The 25,925-nt window shown below is 43.1% G+C and overlaps 3 protein-coding genes across 5 annotated transcripts; 1 reads left to right on the plus strand and 2 right to left on the minus strand.

Annotated features, from left to right (window-relative positions):
* Window positions 1-383: 383 nt before the first annotated feature.
* PDP2 (pyruvate dehyrogenase phosphatase catalytic subunit 2) lies at window positions 384-5,278 on the minus strand. Of its 3 annotated transcripts, none has more exons than XM_041462849.1 (2): window positions 5,130-5,278; window positions 384-2,482 (listed from the first exon to the last, which is right to left on the minus strand). In XM_041462849.1, the coding sequence occupies exon 2, from the start codon at window positions 2,425-2,427 to the stop codon at window positions 823-825; it is 1,605 nt and encodes a 534-aa protein (XP_041318783.1). In that variant the 5' UTR covers window positions 2,428-2,482; window positions 5,130-5,278; the 3' UTR covers window positions 384-822. The 3 variants fall into 3 exon arrangements, with proteins under 3 accessions (XP_041318783.1, XP_041318784.1, XP_041318785.1); XM_041462850.1 differs by having other exon boundaries at window positions 5,002-5,259; XM_041462851.1 differs by lacking the exon at window positions 5,130-5,278 and adding an exon at window positions 4,955-5,053.
* LOC121351022 (lysine-rich arabinogalactan protein 19-like) lies at window positions 4,567-5,184 on the plus strand. The gene has a single exon (XM_041462860.1). The coding sequence runs from the start codon at window positions 4,567-4,569 to the stop codon at window positions 5,182-5,184; it is 618 nt and encodes a 205-aa protein (XP_041318794.1).
* A 7,486-nt stretch (window positions 5,279-12,764) lies between the features above and the next one.
* CA7 (carbonic anhydrase 7) lies at window positions 12,765-20,600 on the minus strand. The gene is made up of 7 exons (XM_041462844.1): window positions 20,561-20,600; window positions 18,363-18,560; window positions 15,468-15,586; window positions 14,482-14,577; window positions 14,182-14,244; window positions 13,159-13,314; window positions 12,765-12,887 (listed from the first exon to the last, which is right to left on the minus strand). The coding sequence occupies exons 1-7, from the start codon at window positions 20,598-20,600 to the stop codon at window positions 12,765-12,767; spliced, it is 795 nt and encodes a 264-aa protein (XP_041318778.1).
* Between the last annotated feature and the right edge of the window lie 5,325 nt (window positions 20,601-25,925).

Here is a 25,925-nt window from a genome sequence, read left to right on the forward strand (position 1 = left end):
GCTCTCTTTTGCTGTATTTACTTTTAGGTGAATTTTTGAACTTCTGGATCTGACAAACAATTTAACTTATCAATACTTTAATAAAGAGTACACTGTTTAAGCAAAAGACTTAAATGCTTAAGTCTAGTACTGTTAAAATCCTGAACAGGGAACTGTCAAGGCCCTCATGTGTTTGAACTCTAAGCTGTCACACAAGTCCACACAGAGTTAAGAGAATATGAATTCCCACTTGAAAAGAATTGCACAAGAAGATACAATTTTTCCCTTGCTTAAGGAAGAGAATCAGGAAAGACATCTGACAATCCCAGGGTTCTTTGAACAGCCTTCTTTCATGTTATTTTATAAATATGGGACAATTTGTTAAAATATCTGACACATCCAAAAAAGGTTTGGTAGTTAATTTATTTAATTCAGTTACAGTGCTTCAACAGGACGCTACTCACTCTCCACAAGAGCAGAGCCTGACACTCCATGCAGCTACACCTATTATCCATCTCTATTAAACTGTACCAGTCTCAGTGAAATTTGCCTTGTTTGTTCATTGGAAAGTTTTACCAGAGATTCTCATGGAATCAGAACTGGTCCACAATCTTTAGTTCAATCATATTTCAGTGAGGTTTTATGAAAACATTTTTCTTCAGTGTATACAAACCTGGAAACCCAGGGAAATGTCACCTTTTAGGAAGTTATTTTCAAAGCCAGTAAGTAACAAAAAGATTTAGGAACTTGCAGGCACTGGTAGCAGCAGGACTACCAGAAAGCGAGAGGAATGGTTCAGGATTGAAGGTCCCTAGTGGTACTGAACTGCAGCAGTGCAAGGCTCTACTCGTGGCTCCTGTAGTAATCTTCAATAGTTTCTGAGTTGAAGTGCACCACAGTGACGGTGATGTCGTCCCTGTACATCCTGGCCAGGTCCTCGGGCAGGGCCAGCATGGCAGCCAGCTTCTCTGGGTCCACCTCGCCATACTCGTTGCTGCCGATCGCGTGGCGGATCAGATGGGTGGCGGTGTTCTGGTCCAGGGAGGCCAGGCCTTTGCTCTTCCTCTGCAGCAACAAGTTGTGCATGTAACCCAAATTAACTGGTTTCTTAAAAGTCAGTGGTGGTTTCTGCATGTTGAGCTCAGTAAGGTGTCCAGCAACAAGTTTTACAACCTTCTCATTACTCAGCATCTCCCATAGCCCATCTGAAGCAATAACGAGAAACTTATCCTTGCTTCTTAACTTGTGGTATGTGACTTCAGGCTCTGCAGTTAAATAAGGGGGGGTATGATAGTTTGGAGGAACATACTGATAAATGTTTAGAGCCTCCACATCACAGCTGTTCTCGAGAATGCTGTGTTGCAATTCTTTACTCCATTTTAATTGCACATCTCCAAAAGCTCTGGAGGGCATGAGAATCCCCAGTAATCTGTCATTCACAAATAGGGTTTTCTCCTCAGATCTAGGATGTTCTCGCTTCAATCTTCTAATTTCAAATTCATCATAGGCATTGTGGTCTCGGGTTAGAGGGAGAGTAGACCATGTTCCATCTTCTTCACGGACCCCTAAAACAGCTCTGCAATCACCAGTGTTTGCCACATGTAGGTGAACACCATCAATGTGAGCGACACAGGCTGTTGCACCAGAAAAAGCTACTTGCAGGGCAATATTTCTCATCAACTCATTCTCCTGAGGAGCCTGAACTTCCAGTGATATGTCTGAGTCTAACCTTTTGAATGCACAAATCATGGCTTCCTCCAAACTAAACCCCAACTCAGTATCCAGGTCCAGCAAATGCTGCCAGTAAACCCGGAGGTTCTCAAAGTACTGCGAGGTGATTTCCTGGTACTCCACATCGTTGGGATGCCTGTGCCACTGCAGGATGGGCCGCACTGGTTTCATGGCCTCCACGGCCAGCTCGATCTCCTCCAGGCTCTGGCGGGGCATGAGGGACACAGCGATGTAGTGCAGCAGCCTCTCGCTCACGGCCTGGGCGCAGGCGGCGCCCGCGTGGCCGTCGAACACCCCGAACATCATCCCTGCCGTCTGCAGGCACGTGGCCGCGCTCCGCCGGTCCTCTATGGGGCTGTTGGAGGCCAGCTGGTTGCTTTCAAACCTCAGCACGGAATTTGCATTCTTGCCATTCAAATCCAGCGTTCTGTGGGATAGTTCACCTGCTCGGAGTATGTCGTTGATTTGTGCCGGAGATAACTGGAAAGAAAAATGCTCTTCTTCGGTGGAAGTGTGCCGGAATGCTTTGGGAAAGGAGAAAGTTCTGTCTAAGCTGCAGCTCCCAGCAGGGAAGGGACATGTTTTGGAGAAAATGAGCTTCCATTTGACCTTGTTTCTGTTTGGGATACAGATGGAGTACCAACGTCCTTTCCCTTGTAAAATAATGCTGCTTCTGGCTGAGCTTAAAATCCAGGATGATACAGTTCTTGACATCATAAGTCACTCCAAAAATGGAGCCCCTTCCTTCAGTAACACGGAATGTTCTTGCAGCCTGGAATATAAATGGAGGAGAGGGAAAATAATTAGAAAGTTCATAAGAAGCTTTCCATATAGAAGTTCAAAAGCATATCTAGAGTTCTCAGAAACATTCAGAACTTCTTTCCAAAAGAGATTGCTACGGACAAAGGCATCTTAAAAGTGATACAATTTCCATCACTTAATTATAACCAAGGATATGACTGCTCCTTTTAACTCATCAGAAAAGATAATTTTTACTTTCCAGACATTTTTTTTCCTCATTGTGGCAAGAAGAAATGGCAACATTACAAGAAACATTATTGCAAACTGCGCAACGAAAAGCCTCGTCTAACATGACGCAGAACAAACAGATCCAACGAGCTCAAAAATTGGGACTTAAAGTGACAATTATTGCACAACTCTCAAAAAAGCTTGCTAGAGTACAACTCTATTAATAGACTCAAAACTTCAAACCCAAGAGAAGATAAGTACTTAAACCCTGTGGAAAGACTGAGAGATGTGGCCAGTTAATGATTTATGTGAATTACCATGATCCTCACAGCTAGAACAAGCCAGTCTACCTTTCCAATTCTGTTACAGCTTATAAGCTCAGCTGTTCTTTTTTTTCCTTCAAGGTCTTAACCAACCCTCAGGCAGGCAGGATCTTTTACACAGCTGAAGGCAATTTTTACTGCTGGTTCATTAATGCTTTTTTTACAGCATTGTGCACTCTGGTACAGTGAAAGGTGTAAGACATTGACAACTTTTACAGGTTAACAATTTGGCTTGTTCATTTGGAGGGCAATTAGAACAAGATCTCTGCTGCCAACAGCACTGAAACCTCGGGCACTTCAGCAGCTGAAGCTCTTCAGTTGCCATGGGGGAGGTCCTCCACATTGTCTCCTGCTTTCAATAATATCCAGCTGTGGGATAGTGCTAAGTACAACCAGATGTTCACTCACAACAGAATTTTGCCCCGTGGATTTAAAAGCTCATTGTATGGCAGCACCGCAGGTACAATTACTCCCAAAAGATCCCACTAGCAGCCACTGAGAACAAGAGAGTTCTTCATGAGCTTTCAAACACTTTGAGGTGACCTGTGAAACCACTTGCTCAGGCTAAAGACACTACATGCTGCCACAACACCAGTTTTTTAGCAGCGCGCTTCACAAGAAATAGCAAGAAACCAGCCAGATCAGATGAGTGGAAATGTTTCCAAGAAATCAGCAGGAAGTAAAAGTCACCTTGAGCTATTCTAAACAGAAGGCCTACTGATACAACCCAAGAAATGCTGAAATGCTGTTTGGAACCCAAAGCAATGTGTCACAAAACATTTCTGAAGTGTGCTACCCACATTTAACGCAGAAAAGAGAAGACAAGCATTCCAACAGACCCCACCACCATGATTCCGGTAACCTGGTGAGAACAGGCAAAGACACAGCATAATTTCACTGCTGATGTCAGGAGAGGAGATGGAAAAGGCAGTGCCAGTTCCCTGTCCAAAGCTCGCCTGAAGTCCCCTGGGACACTGCATCTCCCAACACACAGAATGCCTTTTGTTGTCCTACCGAAAGAACGTAAGCAAAATAACAGGAAGACAGCTGACACTACCAAGTCCAGCAACAGCTAAACCCCAAAAGCACCTACAGCACAAGACAAGGTTTGCCAACCTTTTTCAATCCATTCACCGTTCTATTTTTCCTTCATTCTCTTCCTGCCCCTCTCAGCCACATGAGATTGAAAGAAGGGTGTCTTTCACATACTTGATCAAAAACCGGATTGAAACAGTGTTTAAAGAAACGTCCCTCGCTCAGCCCAGCTGGCTGACAGGGCGAGGCGGTGTGGTTTTCCGCCCAGCAGCAGTCACTAACACCGCTCAGCCCTGCTCCTGCCTAAGGTCAGGCAGCGCTGCCGAGCCCTGGAGCTCCTGTGTGCCAGCCCTGCCCACTGCCTTCCCATCCTCGGGGTCCTCCCCAGCCGCAGTGTGCAGACGCTGCTGCCCAGGACGCCGCCGGAAGCGTGCTAATTAAAGCGGTGTGCTAAAGATCATTATGTAAGAGACAATTATTACATAAACTCGCTCCCCCTCCAGCGCGGCACTGCCTCCCCGGGGACGCGATGTCCCAGCGGGGCCCGGGCACGGCCCCGGCACGGCCGCAGCTGCCGGACCGCACAGCGCAGCAGCGCCCGATAACAGATACCCGTCACATTTGGATTTACAGCCCCTCTGGGATCCCCACATTCCCCTCCCGCACCCTCCTGACACTGCCCACACCCAGCCTTCATCCCACACGTATCCGGCACACACCGACCCCTGCCGCGCCACCTCCACTGCCCCAGCCCCACACACCGACACACAGCACCCCCACACGCCTGTCCCGCTCACACCGGCCGTGCCCCGCACCGCACCCTGCACGCAGCCCGTCCGCGCACGCACACCCACCCTGCCCCGCACACAACACGCCCCGTGCCCGGCACATACACCCCTCGCCCCGCACACACCCACCCCACAACGCCGCCGCCGCCACAGCCTGTGCCCCGCACAGCTCCCACCTCCCCGCTTCCGCACAGTCCTCGCGCCAGGCCCGGCTCCACTCCCTGTGCCCCGGCACGGCTGCCCCGGCGGCGGCCGCTCTCTGCCCGCCCCGTCCCGTCCCGTCCCCCGCCCCCGGCAAGCCCACCGGCCAAGCCCGCCAGCCCCGCGCTGCCCCCGGCGGGGCTGAGGGACGGCGCTGACCGACAGCCCCGCCGCCCAACCCTCCCTGCAGTGGGTTCCCGTCAGGACACGGCGGGGCGGGCGCGGCCCCGCCCCTCCGCCATGTTGTGCGCGGCGGGCGCGGCCGCGGGGGCCGGCCCGGGCTGAGGGGCCCCGGCCCCCCTCGCTGCCGGCACCGCCCCGCGCCCGCCGCCCCTGAGGCGCTGGGGGAGCGCCGGGCGCGGCCCTGGGCAGCCCGATAACGAGAGCAAAAGGGAAGCGAGTGACACGTGTTAGGAAGAAGAAGCACCAGCAGGGGTTTCTTCCTCAATAATAACGTTCAAAACCACGCTGTTTCCTTGAGCGACGACCCCTCGGCTTTTCGGGTGTTTTTCCAGTACGGTTCCACACCCTTCAGCGCTGAGGACTGATGAGGCTCAAAATCGCAAAGCTCTTTTGTAATTAACTTGCCATATAAATTATGGAGAACAAAAGGGCTCATTTTGCTGAGTCCCAGGTGTTTTGGTTTCATATGACTGCCTATCTCGGTTAACATTTCCACTGAGCGGTTCTAAGCCCGATGAGGAGGGGAAGGAATGGGCCCAAAGTGCAGGGAGGTTAATCAATAGTTACCGATGTTAACGCAGTGGTTACTAAGTAGTCCCTGCTTTAAAACCTCTAACAATCTTTTTTTTTTTTTGTTGTTTTTTGCAAAAACAGAGGCTCGCAAGTCACAAGAGGCTTTGATACTATCAGTGCGTTTTTCAATTTGCCTAGCTTCTTGTACTGAAGGATTTTGAGTTGAATAATGAATAATGTGCAATGTGGTGCAAGCATCCCAGATGAGATGACTTTGAGCTTTCACCTGTTTCTTGTTTTTATTAAAACAATGAAACAATAGTTTCATGTCGCATGGAGGATCATACAAAAAAAGTAGGTCATCTTAACAAAAATTTTCAGAACAATATTTTAGCACATGCCAAAATAAAAACCACCTTAAGTTTGATGTAATTATTTTATCTGCCTGACAAATCTGAGCTGGAAGAGGACAGCCAGAGCAGCCCTTACCTGCACCTCTCTGCTCTGTCCAGTGCTCAGATCCACCAACAGCAGCTTCGGGATCTCCCCAGGGAATGGTCCCGGCCATTCCCAGAGCTCCTGGAGCCTTTGGGCACTGCTCCAGGGATGCACAGGCTGGGATTGTTGGGGTGTCTGTGCCGGGACAGGAGCTGGACTCAGTCACCTTTGTGGGTCCCTTCCAACTCGGGATACTCCATGATTTAATGATTCTTCCTTCTGCCCTACCAATTTTCAGCTTTTGTACCATGTACAAAACTGATAAAGCCTGACACAGCAGCCTGAAAACAAGCCTGACTGCTCTGAGTTTCCTGCACTCCCACCGTGGTTAAATGCTTCTCTTCAGATGAAAACTGTAACTTATTGCTCACATGTTCATGCAGTAATTTCATAAATTCATATGCATAAGCTGAACCAAGTAAATGAAAGTGAAACAATTAACAGTCCTGCAGGACATGTCCCTTTCACTCCACGCTTTCTAAACACAAGAAGGAATACCATATTGAAGGTACTTGACAGGGCTGAATATCAACTTGAATTGAGATTTAGATTCTGCTTTGGAGTGTTTGATTATGCTGATGAACTAAAGTGATATATAATTAAAGGAAAAAAATAGTAGAAATGCTACTCTCTGATTCCATCTGAGGAGAGAAATTGTATTGCTCAGGCTTGCAGTGTTTTTGCCTTTAGGAATATCAAAAATGGCAAATTTCTGTAGCAACTGTGCTTGGTTGCCATAGTGCTCTATGCTCTTAATTTGCATTGAAAAAAATTAGAACTCTAGTTTCTTTAAATAAAACTCAGATTTGGTTTTGACTTTCCTGGTTATAGGTGAGCAAAGTTTAGTCCTGTGTCAGAAGAAAATCCTTACCTGTATTTATAAGAAAATTAGTCTAATTCCAGGTATTGTATTAAGGTGCAGCTATATGTTAAAATATAGCAGATCCTATATTTAGACTTTTTTCAAGGACCCATCTTATCTGCTGACTTGTACAGTCAGCAACTCTGTTTTTCTGTAGAAATACATTCTTGAACTGATTTCTGTGTTCTTGTTTAGGCCAGACTGCACTATTTGGGGTTTCCTTCTTTCTTTCCTATAGAATGTTATTTTCCCCCCTGCTTGTTCGTTTGGACAACTGGCTGTGGCTACTTTGGTGCAATTTAAACATCTTCTGCTTCCAGAGGCTGCAAACAGCTGCTCCTCATCCGCACTGCCTTCACTGCAGGTGCTAGCACGGATTACTTTCCATGACCTCACTGATACTCATGAAAAGTCTGTGGCTTCTGTAAACATTTCTTGTTATGGGGACACACAAAGATCAGAAACACCAAATAAGCCAGATATACCTAAGAAAGCAAGTTAAAAATTGGACTAATATTTCTAATAAATAGACAATCCTTTTGTCAAAAAGCTGATCAGCAGCAAAAAAGTTTGAACAAATAAGCCAGATATACCTAAGAAAGCAAGTTAAAAATTGGACTAATATTTCTAATAAATAGCCAATCCTTTTGTCAAAAAGCTGACCAGCAGCAAAAAAGTTTGAATCAAAAAAAAAAAAAACAAACAAACTAGTAAACTACTACTAAAAGTAGTTTCCTAGTTTTCAGAAGTTTTTCTGCAATAAAGAGACTCAGCCTAGTGATACAGATTAGAAAACAGCAATAGATCCAAACCCTTTGGAAATTTGTGAACATGCAAAGGAAGCTGGGTCCTTTGAACAAGCTGTCTCTCTGGCCCATCTCAGTGAACACGGACTGAGTTTTGTGCTTTTGCACAAAAAGCTCTACAGTCTAATAACCAGCTTTTGGAAAGGAAACAGCACCAGCCCACAAAACACCTTCATGCTGAGCACCTTTAAGAATGAATCCTGTTTGCTGGCTCTAGCTTGCCCTTTGAATAATGATGTCATCTGCTGCATATGGCATTTTGGATTTTCACAAAAGGCAAATTGGCACCACAGATGCAGCAATCTCTTATTATAAACACACAAAACCTACAAACAAATGGAGAAATGAGGGTGGCTCTAGGTCTGTTAGAGCAACTGCACTTTCTAGTTTGGTTGCAGCTATTTCCTGTCTGATCGTCCTAAGTAATCTAAACCAAACACTCAAATACTAGGAAAGAAGGCAAGCTGCAAGAAACATCACTGAACAGAGGTAAACAGCATGAACAATTGTGGGAAAGGTGCCATTCCAGCTCTCAAGCTTCACTTAGCCTCTCCTGTTGCAGCAGAGGCTCAGCAGTGTCTGGAGCTGCAGGGGTTAATCTGAAGACCCAGTTTAAGTCAAGGTAATTGCACTGGTGCAAAGGTCTTCCCAGTTGCTGCAATGGGATCTGAATGCCACATGGATCATTTTTATTGGATGTTGCTCAAAATGGTTTTAGTTAAACAAACAAATGTTTATTAAAGTTCTGTAAAAGTAAATTTACATTTCTTGGGGTCAGTTTTCAAGTCCAGGAAAGTCTTGGGAATAAAGGCTCACGTGTAAAAAAGTGATTATATTCCTTTCCTCTCTCTCCTCCTTCCACCTTCTCCTCCTCAAACAAACAGAGTGAGCTGGCTCCTAAATTTTATTTAATATTCCACTCTGTTGATATGAAATTAAATGATTTGCATTACTATGTTGCTGTTCACAACCTGGAGTAAGATGCTGAAATGTTACTAAATTTCAAATGCAGCGCAAGTAGCAGCATAAATGGAACATCAGAGGAGTTACAGCTGTGCAAGTTGGAAATAGTTCTGTGCAAGTCAGTCAGGTTCCATCCTCTGCTGTGCTTTCCTCAGGGTTAGTGAGAAAAAGTGTAAGACCCCTGCTCTCCCAGGCAGAGCAGAGACAGGCCTTCGATGCTTGGTGCTGTTCCTAAATGGTCACTTCTGCATGCAGAGGAATTCAGAGAGGAAAGCAGGTACACTGAGGTATAAGATAACACTCCATTTTCTTCAGGCTTATCTCTGTTTTTTCTTGAAATGCTCGCTTTTTTATCTTTCTGAACTTTGAACTCTGCCAAAAGCACCATCTGGTGTTGAGGTACCTTGCAAAACCTTTCCCCAATTCTTGTATTTGGATTAATTTACCCTCATAATGAAACATGCCATTATAAATCTGCTATATCATATCTGATATATCATACATATATCATATGTATGATGGAAACTGCCTAAAAATCTTTCTGCTTGCAAGAGATTGGTGAAAAATCCCAAAGTTGTACTGTAACTACAGCTATTAAAGTTTAAAAGCAAAAGTTAAGAGAGTGTGCAGCTCACCAAGCAGAGGATCTCTGTGCTCAGCAGTGAAATGAGGAACAAAAAATTGTAGCTGGTTTATGGAGCTTCTTTTGTCAGGCTGATTTTTGTCTGAGGAAGGAGTTTCAATGACTACATATACAGAGTTAGCAAGGGGTTTTCAATGGCACTCACTCATATCTTTACAAACTATTACTGTTAGTGTTAAATTCTCTCATCTGTTGTATTTTGATAGAATGGGCCTTAACAATTGTTTTAAGCATGGTGGCAAGACAGGGAAGGAAAGCCACTAGATGGCATTTTTAATCCAGTTTTTACCACTGTGCAAGTTCAGTTGCTGTCCTAAATGTGAGGCCTCTGTTCTCTCAGTCAGGATGGTTGCAATCCCAGGAGAAGGTAAGTGAACTCTTGCTGGAATAATTACAGTCAACTCCCATTTTTCCTTCAACACAACAACTTGGTAAAAGGTAAGGATAGCTTCTGGTTTAGAATTGTTCAGTCTCAAAATAAATGAAGTGCATTAAATAGGTGTTTATCCAATAAATATTTGTGGCTTTTATTGGATGATCAGGGTCTCAAGAAACAACAAAGGATATAAAAGTCTTTCTTTTATATTTTACTTCCCTGTGGTAAAAAATAGAGCACATTCTTGCATCCAACAATGTGGAAAAAAACCCCACAACCTAAACCAAAAAACTCTGTAAGTAAAATCAAATTTATTTCTGCAGGAAGGTACAGTTCAGCTTCTCCCAAGGAAGGGAACACCTTGGGGCAATGCAGTATTTAAAGCTCTTTGCAATGGCTGAGCTTTTACAATAACTGTGTAAGCTAAACATTATCCTTCTGCAGTTCATGAATAAACCACCTTCAAAGAAGCTTAAGTACTGTGTGCAAGGTCACAGCAGACACATAAATAAACTTTTTTTTAGATTGAGGGGTTGGAACTGGGGAAAACTGGACAAAGTTTCAGAACACAAGCCCTCTTTGCCTCCTGTGAGAGACAGGGAGCACTATGCCTAAAATAAGAGGAAAACATTGAAAATGCTGATCTTGACCTGCTCTGTGAACACCTAATATTAATGCAGCAGTGCTGGGACAGCTTGATTATGGTACATATGGTAAATAATATTGGTTATATTTTAATCAGAAAAGTATTTTAAATTTGCCCCAATACATTTTTTTTTTTTTTGCTATCAAAATGTAAGGTCTTTTGAAAGACTTTTTATATTTTGGAATGCATCTCTTAATGTAAATTTTAACAGCAACATAAGATTAATGATAATTTAATTCTGGGCAAGAAGTCATTCAAGGTATACAGTATGTTAGAACTTAAGTGAAAGGATTAAGTTCAAACAGAAAGTGTTAGTCCCAAAAGGTAGTAAGAACTGTGATACAGACTAAAAAGAGGGGTCAGAAATAATTTCAATAATTTAAAAACATGTCCACAAACTTGAGAGGGATAACTCTTATCTGTACTTAGATCATTCCACAGTAGCTTAGGCAAGGTTTCTGTAGAACTGAAGATAAACAGTCAAAGCATTCCTTGATCCAAAAGAGATGTAACTGTTGAAAACAAACATAATTTCTGTTAATGAAAATCCAAGAAAAGTGATGCTGTGAGTAGGGAGAGGTGGGTCTTCTCAAAAAGAAGGATGAAGATATGCACACATGTGATTTTAAAGTCTCATTTATTTAATTTGTTAAAGAAATTAAGATACATTAAATAGAGTTTCTACAATACCAGTTTGCATTACTAGCAAAGTTCATAATACATTCATAATAGCTAAAACCATTGCATTTTGTAAGGATTTTCCATTGCCTTTAGCATCTCCTGGATAAGAATCTCACATCTAAAACAATGCTGAATTAGCCCTCACAACAGCCCTGTGAGGTAGAGGTCAGTGTTACCCTCTTTCTACATAAGAGGAAACTGAGAAACAAAGTTTTAGGTCAGTGTACCAGAAAAACCACAGAGATTTGAGGAGCAGAATTCCAGTCTTTCACTCCTTGTACTGTGCTCCACATCCCTTGTCATGCTTCCCTGGAGAAAGGAGAGCAGCCACAGCAGCTGCTGTTCTCCCTTCTCCCCACTTCCCTTGGCCTTGTACGTCCTGATTTCTCCATCTCAGCTGATGGAAAGTGATCAATATCAGCCATTTCTACCTGAACTACACAGACAGAACAGGCCATGTGGCCCAGAACTCAAGGAGCTGGGAATTGACTGTGGGTAGTCACAGGGAACATCACAGTATTGAGTACCAGAGTCAGAATTTTATCCCTAAGTTGCAGAACCAACACGTGGCTGTTCTAAAGCAATTTTGCAGAGGTAAAAGGACTCAGGAGTGCTGAAGCCTTGTGTGTGCAGGGAGCATCCCTGCCAGGCAGCCCTGGGGCAGGGAGGATCTGTGCAGCAATGCTCACTCAGGGCAGACAAGATCTACCCATGTTAGGTCCCTAAAGGAAACAAAATAGCTGCTCTCTGTAGGGCAGACACTGAAGGAGGTCATATTGCAGAGCATAGCACTGAGCTGAGGTAGAATCTGAGCAACTGAGGAACACAAAACACACCTGGATCACTACAGAGGAACTCTTCAACCAAACTGACCCTGACCAGGGCACTGCGGTCCTGTGTTCTGCATGGGCTGAAAGGACAAATACCTAAATAACATTGCAATAAACTGCTCTGCTTTTCAACAAAGCATTACATTGTAAGATAGCATCTTAGAACAGTAGATTTAAAATATATATTTAATTTTCACACCAGGGCCTACTTGAAGTGAGTTAAGAACTTTTTTCTAGTGCTACTCATACGTGTCATCAGGCAGCAAGAATACAGTGAAAGCAATCTTTAAATCAGAGCTCAGCAAATGGTAAGGATCAGTAAGGAAAACTTAAGTCCAGTTCGTCCAAAATTCTTGATTACTGTTTCCTCATGTATCAAATGAGACAAGTACAAGTTGTGGCCATCGGCACTAATAGATCACTACACAATTTTCCATTTTATATAAAATTGGATTTTACTGTCATTTTAATTTTATAGAGTTTCAGGTCTTGGATAACAACCTAGTTCACTCAGCTATCCCTTATATTAAATAGTGCTGGTTAAAAAGATGCCATTTGTCCAAAGAATGAGCACTTTAAATAAAACAGAAAGCCAGAAGATTATCCCTGTCCAAGGAGAGGGTTCATGGAAATTCCTGTCTTGGGCGTTCCATGAGTGGTCTGTAGACCAGAGTTTCTGTTTAGAGTATCTCACATGTGGAAGCTCTTGGATATCTCAGGGCCATTATCAGTTTTCTTCAGGCCTTGAAGGAAGCTCGAACAATTCTCCCCTTCAGAGGCTGAGGGGGGCGAAAGTTATTGGCCATTTGGATCCTCTGGTCTTCCTCACCGGTGAAGAGCAGCATGCGGAATTTCTCCAGCTGGAAGTTCAGGGGAAACAATTCACTGCTCAAGGGGGCAATCAACAGTAATGTTTTTTTAAAAAGGACTAAAAGGAAATATTCAGTATATTTTAATCAGTTAATTGAACAAGTTCAAGCAAAGCTCCTAGAGAGTATTAACAGAAATTGACAGAAGCCTGAGGATTAAACAGGCCAAATATTCAGAGACTTAATTTGGCCTAATCTCAAAAGTCTTTTCCTGCTTATCCAGCATTGAATGCTACAATAACAGAGAGCATCAGAAATTTACCTGTTTCACAGAGATTCTTATGGGTTCTTTCAGCACTATCCATGTCACACTCTCATTAAGGGGTGGGGTTGTCAGAGAACCGAGGTATGTCCAATAATCTAGACTCAAGGGCAGGAGACATTTAGGATTGAAGCCTCTAAACTGAGCTTTTGTTCCCTGGGAAAAGAAAATGGACTTGAAATTTATCCTTTTAAGTGCAGGTAAAATACCTTTTTTGAAAGAGAAGAAAATGCTGAAGTAGCCTTAAAAATAGGGGAAAGGAAAATTATGTTAAGGTTTGTCTGCCTTACAACTGTTAGCCAAAAGTAGATGGCAAGCGTGATGCCTAACACTGGCTTACTGGACTTTGAGGTCCTGCACCACTGTATCTACCAAAATTCACCTCTTGTCACAACAGGCCCAAAAATAATGCAGGAAGTGTGTTCTGTATATAGTGTTCAGTATGAGTATAGATAATATCACAGCAGAGTTCCTAGTTTCATTACTTTCTCATCTATTTTAGTAGGAAAATTTAAATCCTATAGTTATTGTCTGCTATGGTAAATATTGGCTTTAAAAAAAAAATCAAACCTTCAAGTCTAAAATTAGAGGAAGGTGGATTGATAGAGGAAGATACATCAAGCAAAAGACTGGTAGAAATAGAAGGGGGTGTTGCCTAAAGTAGTGATTGCCTTAAGTACCACAGTCTAGAGCAACATTCTTCAGGCTGTAGGAGGATCCAAAAGGATTATTTTGCTGAGTCTAAGAGCTGAGTCTCAAGGGTCAGGGAGCTGTGGATTTTAGACTTTTTTGGGAAAGGTAGAACCTCTGGATGATCAGTGGGGTCAGCATAGCCTTGTGAGGCACCTGAGATTAGAAAAATAATATGAACTTTGGAGGGGAAAAAGAAGCTACAACTACAGTTATGTTCTAGTTATGGGAGGATCTGTGGGCGGGTGATTTTTCATCTTTGTCTCAAAGATGTACATGAGCGTGATTTTTAAATGATATCCCAGAAGCAAATTTAAGAAGCTTAGAACTTACTTTAAATTTTACCATGTATAAAGCATCAGTGAGTCTGTTCATACTGGCATGTTCTTTTCCAATCTAAAAGAATGGAATAGACTGGTTAAATAAGGACTATAACTACACTTTAATTAGGGGTTGCTTTCTTACTCAAATCTTAACATTCCTACCAAAGTTTTCAGCAATTTGCAATGCATTAATGCTTCCAGTAAGTCGTCTGTTTTCCTTAAGCACTTCTTAAATATGTGGCATAGTCCTCAAACACTTTACAGCATAATGCTTTTTATCATGTAAACATTCTATTTTTGCAATTCTTACCTCCAAGAAAACACCAACTACTGCCAAGCCATCTGGAGCTGCTGCTGCCTCTCCAAATGTTGCATATTTTCTGGCATTCCAATGTACTAAGTGAAGCTTTAAAGAAAAATTAAGAAATTAAGAAAACAATTAAGAATTAAATTAGCGATCGAAGTTATGAACGTGGTTTCTCATTGATAGCACTAGCACTTGTTCATAACAGAACAGTTTTGTGTCAAAGGCATTGATGGCAACATGAAGCAGTTCAATCCTTTGGACAGGTCCACGAGTGTGGGCAGGAACCAGGCAAGTTTTCTGTAACAGCCCACACGGGGGTGGCATGGCCAGGCTTTGGGAGTGGGAGGGTACAGGGGTGGCTTCTGTGAGAAACTGCCAGAAGCTTCCCCAGCTCATGATCACAAGGAAGGGACCAGGCTGGAGCAGCTCCTCAAGGACTGACTGCACCCATGGAAAGGGACCAGGCTGGAGCAGCTCAAGGAGCTCACTGTCCCCTGTGAGAGGGACCCCACACTGGATCACAGGAAGATGTGAGGAGCCCTTCCCCTGAGGAGGAAGGAGCAGCAGAGACAGCCTGGGATGAGCTGAGCACAACCCCCATTCCCCATCCCCCTGCACCACTCAGGGCAGAGGTGGAGAAAGCTGGGACTAAAGTTAAACCCAGCAAGAAAGGAGGGGTGAGGAGAACCTGTTTTAAGATTTAGTTTTTATTTGTCATTATCCTACTCTGATTTGGTTGTTAATAGATTTTTTTGTTCTGCTGTGTCAGTAATTAGTGAGGGAGCTCTCCCTGCTCTTATCCTGACTCACAAGCCTTTCCTCATGTCCTTATCTCTCCTCTCCCCATTCAGCTAGGAGGGCAGGGATAGCTGACCTTCCCATGATGAGCAAGGAATCAGAATCCTAATCCTGCCCCCACTGCAGACAAAGTCATGTGACAACATCATTTGCATGAAATAATCCCATCTGTGAAAATGCATCCTCCTTACCTCACAAGGAAAAGGTTTTCCATCAATGGTGTGCTCTGATCCCTGGCTGTGTGTGGTGCCCCAGTGGAAGTGGAACTGCTTTAGCCGGAATGGATTCTGAAAGGGCCCTCCACTGATTGCTAGGCAGAAGAACACACACAAAAAAATAAAAATAAAGAAGCTTAAGCATTCTGACTTTTCAGCTTCCTGCTAGTAAAACTAACCACTATTGGCACAATAGTGGAAAAAAGCCAGCAGCCTCTCCCAGCGTGCAAAAGATGCATCATCCAGGCATTTAAAAGGGATGGATTTATTCATGGAGAGCATCAAAACTCATTTGAAAATGTAAATTAAAAACACTGTGTGGCTACCTGTACAGAATTTCTAGCTGTCTTGAAAGAGCATATTTGACACATGAAGATGTGGTAACCACACTTATGCCTTTCCTGTTAAACACAATAAATACAAGTGGAACAGATGGAGCAGCCCTGGGAGAGGGACCTGGGGGTGCTGTGGGTGAGAGCTGGCCCTGCCCCAGCCCTGAAACCCCCTGCCCTGGGCTGAGCCCAGCGTGGGCAGCAGGGGAGGGGATTCTGCCCCTCTGCCCCTCAGGTGAGAGCCCACCTGCAGAGCTGCCCCAGCCCTGGGACCGGCACAGCCAGGACCTGGAGCTGCTGCAGAGAGCCCAGAGGAGGCACCAGGATGAGCAGAGGGATGGAGCAGCTCTGCTGGGAGGAAAGGCTGGCACAGCTGGGATTGTTCAGCTGGAGAGGAGAAGGCTCCAAGGAAACCTTATACCCTGAACATCAGCTAGACAATTCAGATAAGTATTTCCTTCTTACAGTATCTTTACTTTCAGTGGAGGTTATCTATATTCCATTTCCTTTAAATACCTGATCCCATAAAAGAGGAAATATAATAGCTGGTACTTCACACGACACCACTCAACCTCAAATCACCTTCTAAAGGTAAGGAAATGCCACAGAGACACTTCATACATCATTTAGAAATAACACCTAAGCACAGACAAATGTTTAAGATGCCACCTATAGAAGATATTTTGTCACAGCATCAGTAATCCCTGTAATTTTATATGCCACCAAATCTAATACACTTTGTCCAACAGACCTCAAGACCTGATCAGAGTCTCACATTAAGAAAATTGAAATTACATTTAATATCAGTACAGCTTGTATCCTCAGTGCAGTTCATAACATTTTGTTTAGAGTGAAAGCTGGGGCTTGCACAGTGCTATACCACATGTGCATGCTTCCAGCTGGCCTTGATGCAGGAAACTGGCCTTGCCAAAGCAAAGGTTTTAGTATTAATTAAGGATATAAATACTCCTAGTACGTTTTTCTAAAGTTAGCAAAAGAATGCATCACCTGTCCCTAATATTTTAAGAAGTTTACCTATTATGGATTACTGTCAAGATTCTGTTGTGTCATTTATGCAGAGCTTTGAGTCACTAGATCTATTTATTTCAACACAACTAAAAGCAGTTTAAATCATGTTTCCCACTCCTAGCAGTCATCTTCCTTGAAAAAGTGTTATTGAAACAAGACATGCTTAGTGTAGAAAGGGTCTCATTCCTGGCAGGTGCTCTGAGTCTGTGTCTAAGTGCAGAGTAATAGATGTTCTCAAACTTCTAAAGCTTAATAAAGTTCACTGTTACACAGATACAGTTCAGCTGAAAATTGCATTGAAGTAGTTACCAAGATAAGATAATACTTCCAGAGAGGTTTTACAAATTCTATTTATAGGGTGACACTCTAAACAGATCTGCGCAGTAAAAGTGGAAAATGCTCATCCAGTCTTCTTTGCAAATTCAGTAAAGATGCTTAAAAACTTGACCATCCCATTGAGCAGGTTCTTAAATTCATTCCAGAAGAGAAATTTTAAAACAAGATGTCTGGAATATTGACCTTTAGGCCTTATTTCAAAGGGTTACCAGGACAAACAAGCCACTTCACAGAAAAAGTAATTTGTTTTCAGTATCAAGGTATCCTACTTAGCTTGCATCAATCAGCACACCCAAAAGGAAGATTAAATCAGCTGATAAGTTTACAAATTGTTCCAGTTCTTTTTGGTTTTTTTTTTTTTTTTTAATGCACTCTTTCCATTTATCAGCTGCTTTATCATCTCCATTTGAATGCTCTTCCCCTACCCCCAGATGTAAAAGCACTACCATGGAAACAGACCCAACAGAAGAAATAATCAATCACTTAAAGAATTTACATTCTCCGCCAAGGGCTGAGACAAGAATAATGTACAACTGCAGCCAGTCCAACATCCAAAGCTGGCTGCTACCAACTCAGAACCCAGAATGAGCTGAAGATTTTCTAATTTCTGAAGAAACTAAAGTGCTACAAGTCAGGGAGGAAAGAAGAAAATGCAAGGTAACAGTAACCTGTCCAGGTACAAATTGGTGCAGCGATTATTATTATAATGACTGTGCTGCATGACCCAGCTCTGCTTATCCTCTTCCCTTCCCTGTGGGTGGGAGCTGGGCACTGAGCCAGAGCTGGCACATGAATTGGCATCTTTGATTGGGGTGATCACAAACCAGGGCACTGAGGAGCTTACATCCCCACTCTGGGTCCTGGATGTGGTCTGGCAGTGCTGGAGAAATGCCCAGCAAACTTCAACTCTCATCTAAAAGAAAAGAACTGCAACCAAACCTCTCATTTTCCTGACGCAAGAGCTTTTCCTAATGAAGAAACACTTATTGATCTGCGATATTGCATTGCTAGAGAGGCTCCAAGTGAGGACAAAATATAAACAGCTCCAGTCACATGCCTTGTTCTGAGCTGAAATTATACATCACAGAAGTTACTCCGTACAGAATGTGCTTAATTACTTCCCCCACTCAGTCCGGAGCTGGTGTTCTGAGTTAGCTGGCTGTGCTAGTCTCACCTGTCCTGTCATCAGTGTCCTCAAACTCCACCATGACGGAGTGGCCCGTGTTGGAGATGCTGAGGGAGGTGCAGCACTCGTAGGAGATGACGAGCGGCTGCAGGCTGGGGTCGTACACTGCCCGTGCAGAGTCGATGTCGATGGGGGACTGGCGGTTCCCCTGGGCAATGGGGTAAGCTTTGTGCCACTCAGCAGGGCCTTCAACAGCAAGCAAAGGAAAGCAGCATTATTTCCTTCCCACCATACACAGAATGGTCATTATGGGTTTGCAGGAGGCTTTAAATAAAGCTTGCTCAGCAAGAGTGACTCCAATGTTTGGAATGTGAGAAATTAATTTAAATTCTAGGCTGGTGTGGTTTTATTAGCACAAGCAGGCTGCAACAAGATGGGGATTCAAATATCTTGTCCAGAACACACTGAGGAGATCATGGCAGAGACTGCTGTACCCCCAGTCACCTGTGCCACTCTGTCTCTGCAGAGGCTGCAGTTACCTTGATAAGGTGTTCCAAGGTGGGTACAGGGGTAAACATTTGCATGCACAAACACACTCCCCAAAGAAAAAGCATTTAATTCTCCCTGGGAAAGAGAGTGTAAAAGCTCCAGCAATTCAAATTAGATGCAGATGACTCAATCTCTTAGCTACTGACTATGCAGTTATTTTTAAATAATTTTATGACTGCAGTAAATCTTTGAGACAGCTCCATTCTTCACTCATGCCCCTTATGGTATCTCTCTAACCTGAGTGAAGGATACAGGATGATAATTAATGCTTTGGGACTTCCTGACCTCAATAGAGAGGGGAAAAAGCCCAGTTGAATATCAGAACTCTGCTGCCAGAGCTGGAAGATTCTTAAGCCATTTGAGATAACGAAAGCCTATCCATATCAAAGAATTCCTGTTTCTTATGGCTCATTTTCTACTTTGCTATGGTAGTGAAAGCAGCAATTAAATTCCTCTGCTGCTTCTGTGCATGAAGTGTAACAGTAACAATTGTACTTCAGGATTCTCAAGAAGCACATTTTTAATTGTAGCATTCTCACATATTTTCACAAGGGGAAGCTTTTTTTAAATCAAGCACAGGTATTTAGCCTCCTTGAGCTTACATAACACAACAGTGATCTATTACACTGTTACTTGGCTTTGACACTTTCTGCTAAGCTTATAAAATAATATCTTTTCTCAGCCTGCCTAGAAAGCAGATTTAGGAATTAAATGCTCTTACACAAGCTAAGGCAATATCATTTGGCTCTCACAAGCTTCATAAGAGTACCCATAGCTCTATTCTCCTAGCTACAAGCACAAATACATAACATTACTTACTAGCACTAACCAGCTTCACTTGGTATTCAAACTTGCTTTCAGACTCACAGAAACAAAAGGAATTGCTGTTAAGAAAGAGACTGACCCCTGAAGGTTATACAAAAGACTCTTGTTGGACACTCAGCAGCTAAAATAATTGCTGCAAGGAGAGAGACTCCTGCAAGTTATGCAATTGTCTCATTGGCCAGCATCAGCCACTCATCCACCCTGTCTGTAAAGGATCCAGGCACTACACAACACTACTGTGGCAATCCTTCAGGAGCTCCACATCCCCCCCTGCGCTGTGACACGCATCCTTGGAGGTGGGAAGCAAAGGAGGAGGACTAAATTAAAATCTGTCAAATCAGAAAGCATAACTTGTTCTGTAAGAGATCTGATACTGATCTGTACAATTTATTGATGTACTAGACATACATAACATATAGCTTATTTTATTCACTTTTATGAAAGCCTAGATATCACATTTCAGTAACTGCACAGATCCGGAGATCTATTACTGCTCTACTAAATCTGCTTTACCTAACAGAACTGCTTTTGGAGAGAGACACAGGTAATCTTTTTTTATAACAGCATTTTGGAAAGGGACCCATCTGTAATATCTGCAGTCTGAAAAAAACTCAAAGCATTCAAACTGCTTCCCTCAGTTTAGGAATGTTGATTGCAACACTGAAAGGCAGCAGATGTAAACTTGCACATCTTTTGGTGCCGCTGTCTGGGTGCTATTGATTATCAATAAAGTAATTAATTACCTGCTGTATATACTTGATTCTTGCAGACATCAAAATGCAGGCAGCTCTGCAGGGCTCAGGCAACAGCTCTAGAAAGAAAACGAGTGGGGGAAGACAAGAGAGATGCAGCACGGAAATGCCATAACCTACCGTCAGCCTGCCCATATCCCCAACTGTGGTGGCCAGTCATTTTAGGAGCTGCCCCTGCTTGGCTCCAGCTCCCTGAGCAGGGCACTGCTGCCTACCTGCCTTTATAGCGGCTCCCCGTGGGATAGGGTCAGCCCCTTAAAGATACAGAGCAGCCAAAGCAATTCCTGCAGGACAGGGAAAGCTCCCGTGTTCTCCGGCTCCAACCTTGCTGCTCCTGCTCCTGCTCCTGCTCCTGCTCCCCCTATTTGCTAAGGCAGTACAGGTGAAGGAAAATGTAAAATTCAGATAACTGAAGTCTCAGGACTTAGAGAGAAAGCCAAACTGTGGATCAAATTTAAGAAAAGACATCAGTGTTTTCTCATTCTCTGCCCCCAGGAAGAAAAAGCCATAAGGTGCTCTGAGCATCAGGACAGTCCTGTGCAGGTGGGACCGGCCCTTCTCACGTCTGTGTTCTGCAGTGGGAAACATCACTGATCACTGCCTCTCTTCTGAAACCCTGCTGCCAGCTGCAGAAAAGGAATGGTGTTTTCACCAGATCTGTAATTAATCACAATTGGTGCTTAGATGAGATGGAGAACATTCTCATCTTGGAAAAAACTTCTTGTGCTGCTTTTAAACAAGGTACAAATCAAACAAAGTAAGGATGAATTGACAATCTGATTTTAATTTTGCAACTTTAAAGAAACATTTTAAATGGGCAAAATTAAAAGCATGATTAGAGACAGAACATAGCAGACTCCAGAGAAAGGAGTTGATCTGTGAAGCCTCAGTTACCTGGAATGATCCAGCAGCTGTCTGCACCCTGCTAAAGCCATGGAGAGGCTACAATGAGACACCCAATCTGCAGCTGTAAAATGTCTTAAGACATCTCTGGGGCAAGGATAAAAGCTCCTTCATTGTAAATTTGTTAGATCTGAGGAAATGCTCTCTGTCAAGGCTACATTTTACAAACACATTGATTTTCACAAAGACAATAGCACACAAAAATAGGGATTCTTCTATTATGGAATCAAGAATATGGAAGGAATAAATCAATAACAGCATTTTATGCAACTTTTATGTTGTGGTACTGCCTTGTAAGTATTAATTTTCTTTTTCAGGAGGTTTCCATGACAGTCAGCTATAAAACCTTTAAGAATTGCTGATGCTAGCTAAATCACTCACAGAGGGATGCAAACTGCTGCAAAGGTCTCCACAGGAGAGTTCTACAACGACTTACTCAGGTTTGCTCCTCAATGTGTTCCAGGTCCAAGCTGGTGTGACCTGCTCAGGTCCCTGGCACAGACACTGGCTATGGCCATGTCCCAACAGTCTGGGCACACAGACCCTTGTGGGCACCCAACACTGGAATAAGAACCTTAAAATACTCACTCAGATGCAGAGTCAGGAAAGCTGTTCTAGGGAAAAGTACAAAAAATGCCAATACAGCAGTGAAAAGAAATGGAAGAGGGATTTGGTGCTTTAAAAGAGCAGATCATAAGCTGGGGAAGCCCACATGCAAGGCAGAGAATGCTGAGCAACTGTTTTCAAGAGAAACAGCAACACTGCGCTCAGGTGAGCCCGCAGGGCCCAGGGGCACTGCAGTGCCCAGCCTGCACTGGGCACCATTGACCCCTTCAGCTTTCATCTTCTCCCTCAAACCCACACAGGTCTCTGCAGATCTGGCACAAGGAAGAGCTCTGAGACAAGTGAAAATATCCTCAAGACATGGCAGGAAGCAGACTCCACAAAATGGAGTTTTAAATGGTTGGATTTAAAAAAGTGGAAAGGGGGAATGACAATACCTGAGGGGAAAGGAAAGAGAGCCTGAATAAAACTTTAGCTTGTAAAATGTATCATTAGTAATGATAGTCAGTGTGTACATGACAACTTTATGTACTTCCAACACAACCAGCCTTCTTTCTTTATGAGGAAAATATTAAATTTTCCTTTAATATAAGGTAACAGTGCTGCTTATACAAATATCACGTTATTCTGTAAACCTCATACCTCTGGATATTGGCTGACTCTAAGAATGGGTTTTACTGATTCTGTCCTCAAATTATCATTTATCACTTCAAAAGTGCAGTCATCATGTAATTCTGTTCTGTTTTACTAGTTTGAATCCAGGACAATTACGTCACACTCATGAACTTATGGAAGTGAGGACAATAGAGTGGTAGGTGCTCAAGGTGTGGATTTCTCCAATGCTGAGCTAAAAGTGACATGATTTCCACAAATTTCTCCTGGGCTCTTCACGCCATGTCAGAAGTGTCTGTTCACAGTGAGTGATGGGAAGACATAATTCCATTCTCTACAGTGAGATGTTTCAAGGTGCCTTCAAACAGAAATCTGTCTTCCCCAGCCTTCTCACTTAGGGTTTTATTCCCCTTTGCCAGGAGTGATGAGAGAACAGAGCAGCAGCCCAGGACAAATACTGGGGTTCTTCTGAACCTGTCACCAGGTTTTGATACAGAACTAACAATGAATGCTTCGGGTTCTCCATCTTTATATATAGAATTAATTTTCTTTATGATTTAATTGGAGCTCCCTTTACAAAATTGCCATATAAGGACTAACCATTATGGTTAGAAAACTCCAAGATTGGAATGCTGAATTGAAGCTGGACATATTTAAGCTTTGCAGTTTTGAGGAAATTGGGGAATTTAATCTCTAAGGCAAAATGTTTCGATAATACTACAGGTCTGGAATTGTTGTGAGGTTGTTGCACATGGAGATGCCATTTGAGGATAATGCTTCTGATAAATATTACTGCATCACTGTGGAGGGGCAGAGCTGCATTTTAAGGTATGTAAGATAAAGTAAGAGTTATTTGGTCCCAAGGTGAATGGCCCAATGGCACTCAAAGCGTATTAGGTAACTTGGCAATTACATCTGCTGACATCATTAATAACGGTAACACATTTGAGCAAGGTGCCATGTGCCTTCTTTAATGCACCCCGGCGTGTCTGGTGTGAGACTGCATGCCAACAAAACCAGGTTAAAATCCCACCAGTATGGGTGCAGGCTGCACGCTCCGAGCCGCTCACGTACCATGGGCAGGAGCAGATGAAGTGTTAAATAAAACATTCATCACTCCAGAGCCTGTCTGTGCCTCAGGTTCTTGACAGAGTATCTGTTTATCCAGGCAGCTCCTCTCTCCTCTTACATTGCCACCACAGATGCTGGCAGCTCCCACAGGGGGTTACTCTGAGCTGGCATCTGTTCTTTACATGTGTGTTAAAGGCATTTCGAACGAACCCAGGAGCTGCACAAAAATACTCCACACAGTAAATATAAGCAGAACAGTGAACTGCCAACACTGAACACTAAAAAGCACAAACATTCTAGGTACTTTTTTGTATTTTTTAGTATTTTATTTTAAAACAGACTGCCTACAGTTCTTGGTTGACCACAGAAATTTCAACTTTTAAATTCTCAAGGTCTTCCCTGCAAACACAAAAAAGTGATGGCTTTTGTATATATATTGACATATTGATATTATATACATATATATGTACGTTGACAAATTGAGGTCATATACATATATATGTATATTGATATATTGAGATTCTCATGCAGCCAATGGAACTTCAGGAGCTGAAAGTTGTCATCCTTCTCCCACAGCTACAGAGATTTCTGAGAGTCATGAGATTTCTAAGGGAAAAACTCAACTGGGAATCTCCTCCTGGCATTGGGAGAAAACAAAAAATGGTGCTAAAGCGAAGAAGGGATTAAGAAAAAAAGGACAAAAAGGACATGCATATAGTTAACAGACAACTAAGCAAGAGAAAAAGCTTCAATCAAACAGGGGCCAAGACGGCCAAGGGGATAGAAGGAATTTAGTAGGAACACTAGGGAAAGTGGGGCAGAAAAGGGGGAATGAGGCACTTGGTTCTCTAGGAGTTTCCCAGCCTTCATACACCATTTTTTTATTACTTTTTTTTTTGACTTTTAAAGCTATACACACTTGGCTGCCTTATACTAGGTATGGGAACTACATTCTGGAACTAAGCCTGAAATATTAATTCTTGCAATTTATGGATTGTCCAGATTAAGCAGTGCAGTAGACAGCAAGAACAGGAGACTGCTTTTAATTTTGGGAAACAGAATGTTCCTGAAATCCAGCAATGGTCACTGAAATGACAGCAAAAGGAAGTATTTACTGCGGCACAGCAAACACAAAGCCTGAAAAATGAACTTTGCTGGAGATGCTGTGTATGGGAAACAAAAGAGGAAGCACTGTTTTGTAGTACATCACCTGCAAGATGTAAACCACTCTGTGTAATAATGCACTCCTGTGTACATCATTCCAGCAGATATACAGAAAACTAAAGTTACTGAAGAGAGGCAGATTAAAAGGATAACAGACTTTATATGGACTAACAAATCAGTGTGAACAATGCAAGTATTTCAGGACCTCTCTTTTGTTGTTGAAACTTAGTGCCACAAATGTTGGTTGAAACCTTTTAAGGTGTGGAAGATTTCTCCTTTTTTGTACACTGTCAAAGTCCAACCAATGCTGATCCTATATGGAAAGATCTTTGTAATAGAAGCACATAGGCACAACAGATTTCACATGTTCTCGTCTCCATACTAAGTAGGAATAACTGCAATAATGTGCAACATCTCTGCAAAACATATCCTGCCGGATTTTCCTGACTGCAGGTACCTTTAGGGCTTCTGCCTCAGTGTCACGATCCGTCCTTACCAACGGGTATTGTGGTGGTTCGTTAATTGATCTCAGAGTGCAAAAAACTGACACGGCAAGGGGGGTTTGCAGTGATAATCAAAAACAAATGTTTTTAATAATTTCGGACAGAGACTTACACTCAGTCTGACAGAGAATGTCTCAAAAGTCCATACAGAAAGTGCATCAAGAGATGCAGAGAAATGCCCATTTTGATCATAAATTCTGATCATGGCACTGTTGTCAGACAAATTGAATCCATTACTATGCAACAGCCAGTAAATACACACTTGAGAGAGACATTGATTGTCTATTTCAGAGTTGCCAAGCCTCATGCTCAGTGGTGTTCCACAAGTCAAGCAGCCCAACTATCCATACTTTCCCCTATTTATATATTTTAGCAAACAAACACATGAATGTTCATTGGCTACAGGTTACATAGTTCTCTTATTTATTAGTATTCTCTCTTCTGTTGGTTAATGAGTGTCTCATTCTCCTACTAATCACTGCCATCTCTCTCTCTCCTCCTGTGTTTCCTGGGTGCTGCTCCAGGACTTGGTGCTCCTGACCCGCCCCTGCCGCAATTCCCCTTTACCCACTCGGGGCTGGTTCCTCACAGTCACTGAGTGGCCTTGGTTTGTTTCTTCCTTATCTTGGGGGTTCTGACCAAGGCCCTCGTGGCCCCCGAATTCTGCG

Source organism: Pyrgilauda ruficollis, unplaced genomic scaffold (assembly GCF_017590135.1).
Source record: "Pyrgilauda ruficollis isolate IOZ18807 unplaced genomic scaffold, ASM1759013v1 scaffold160, whole genome shotgun sequence".
Classification (NCBI taxonomy): Eukaryota; Metazoa; Chordata; class Aves; order Passeriformes; family Passeridae; genus Pyrgilauda; species Pyrgilauda ruficollis.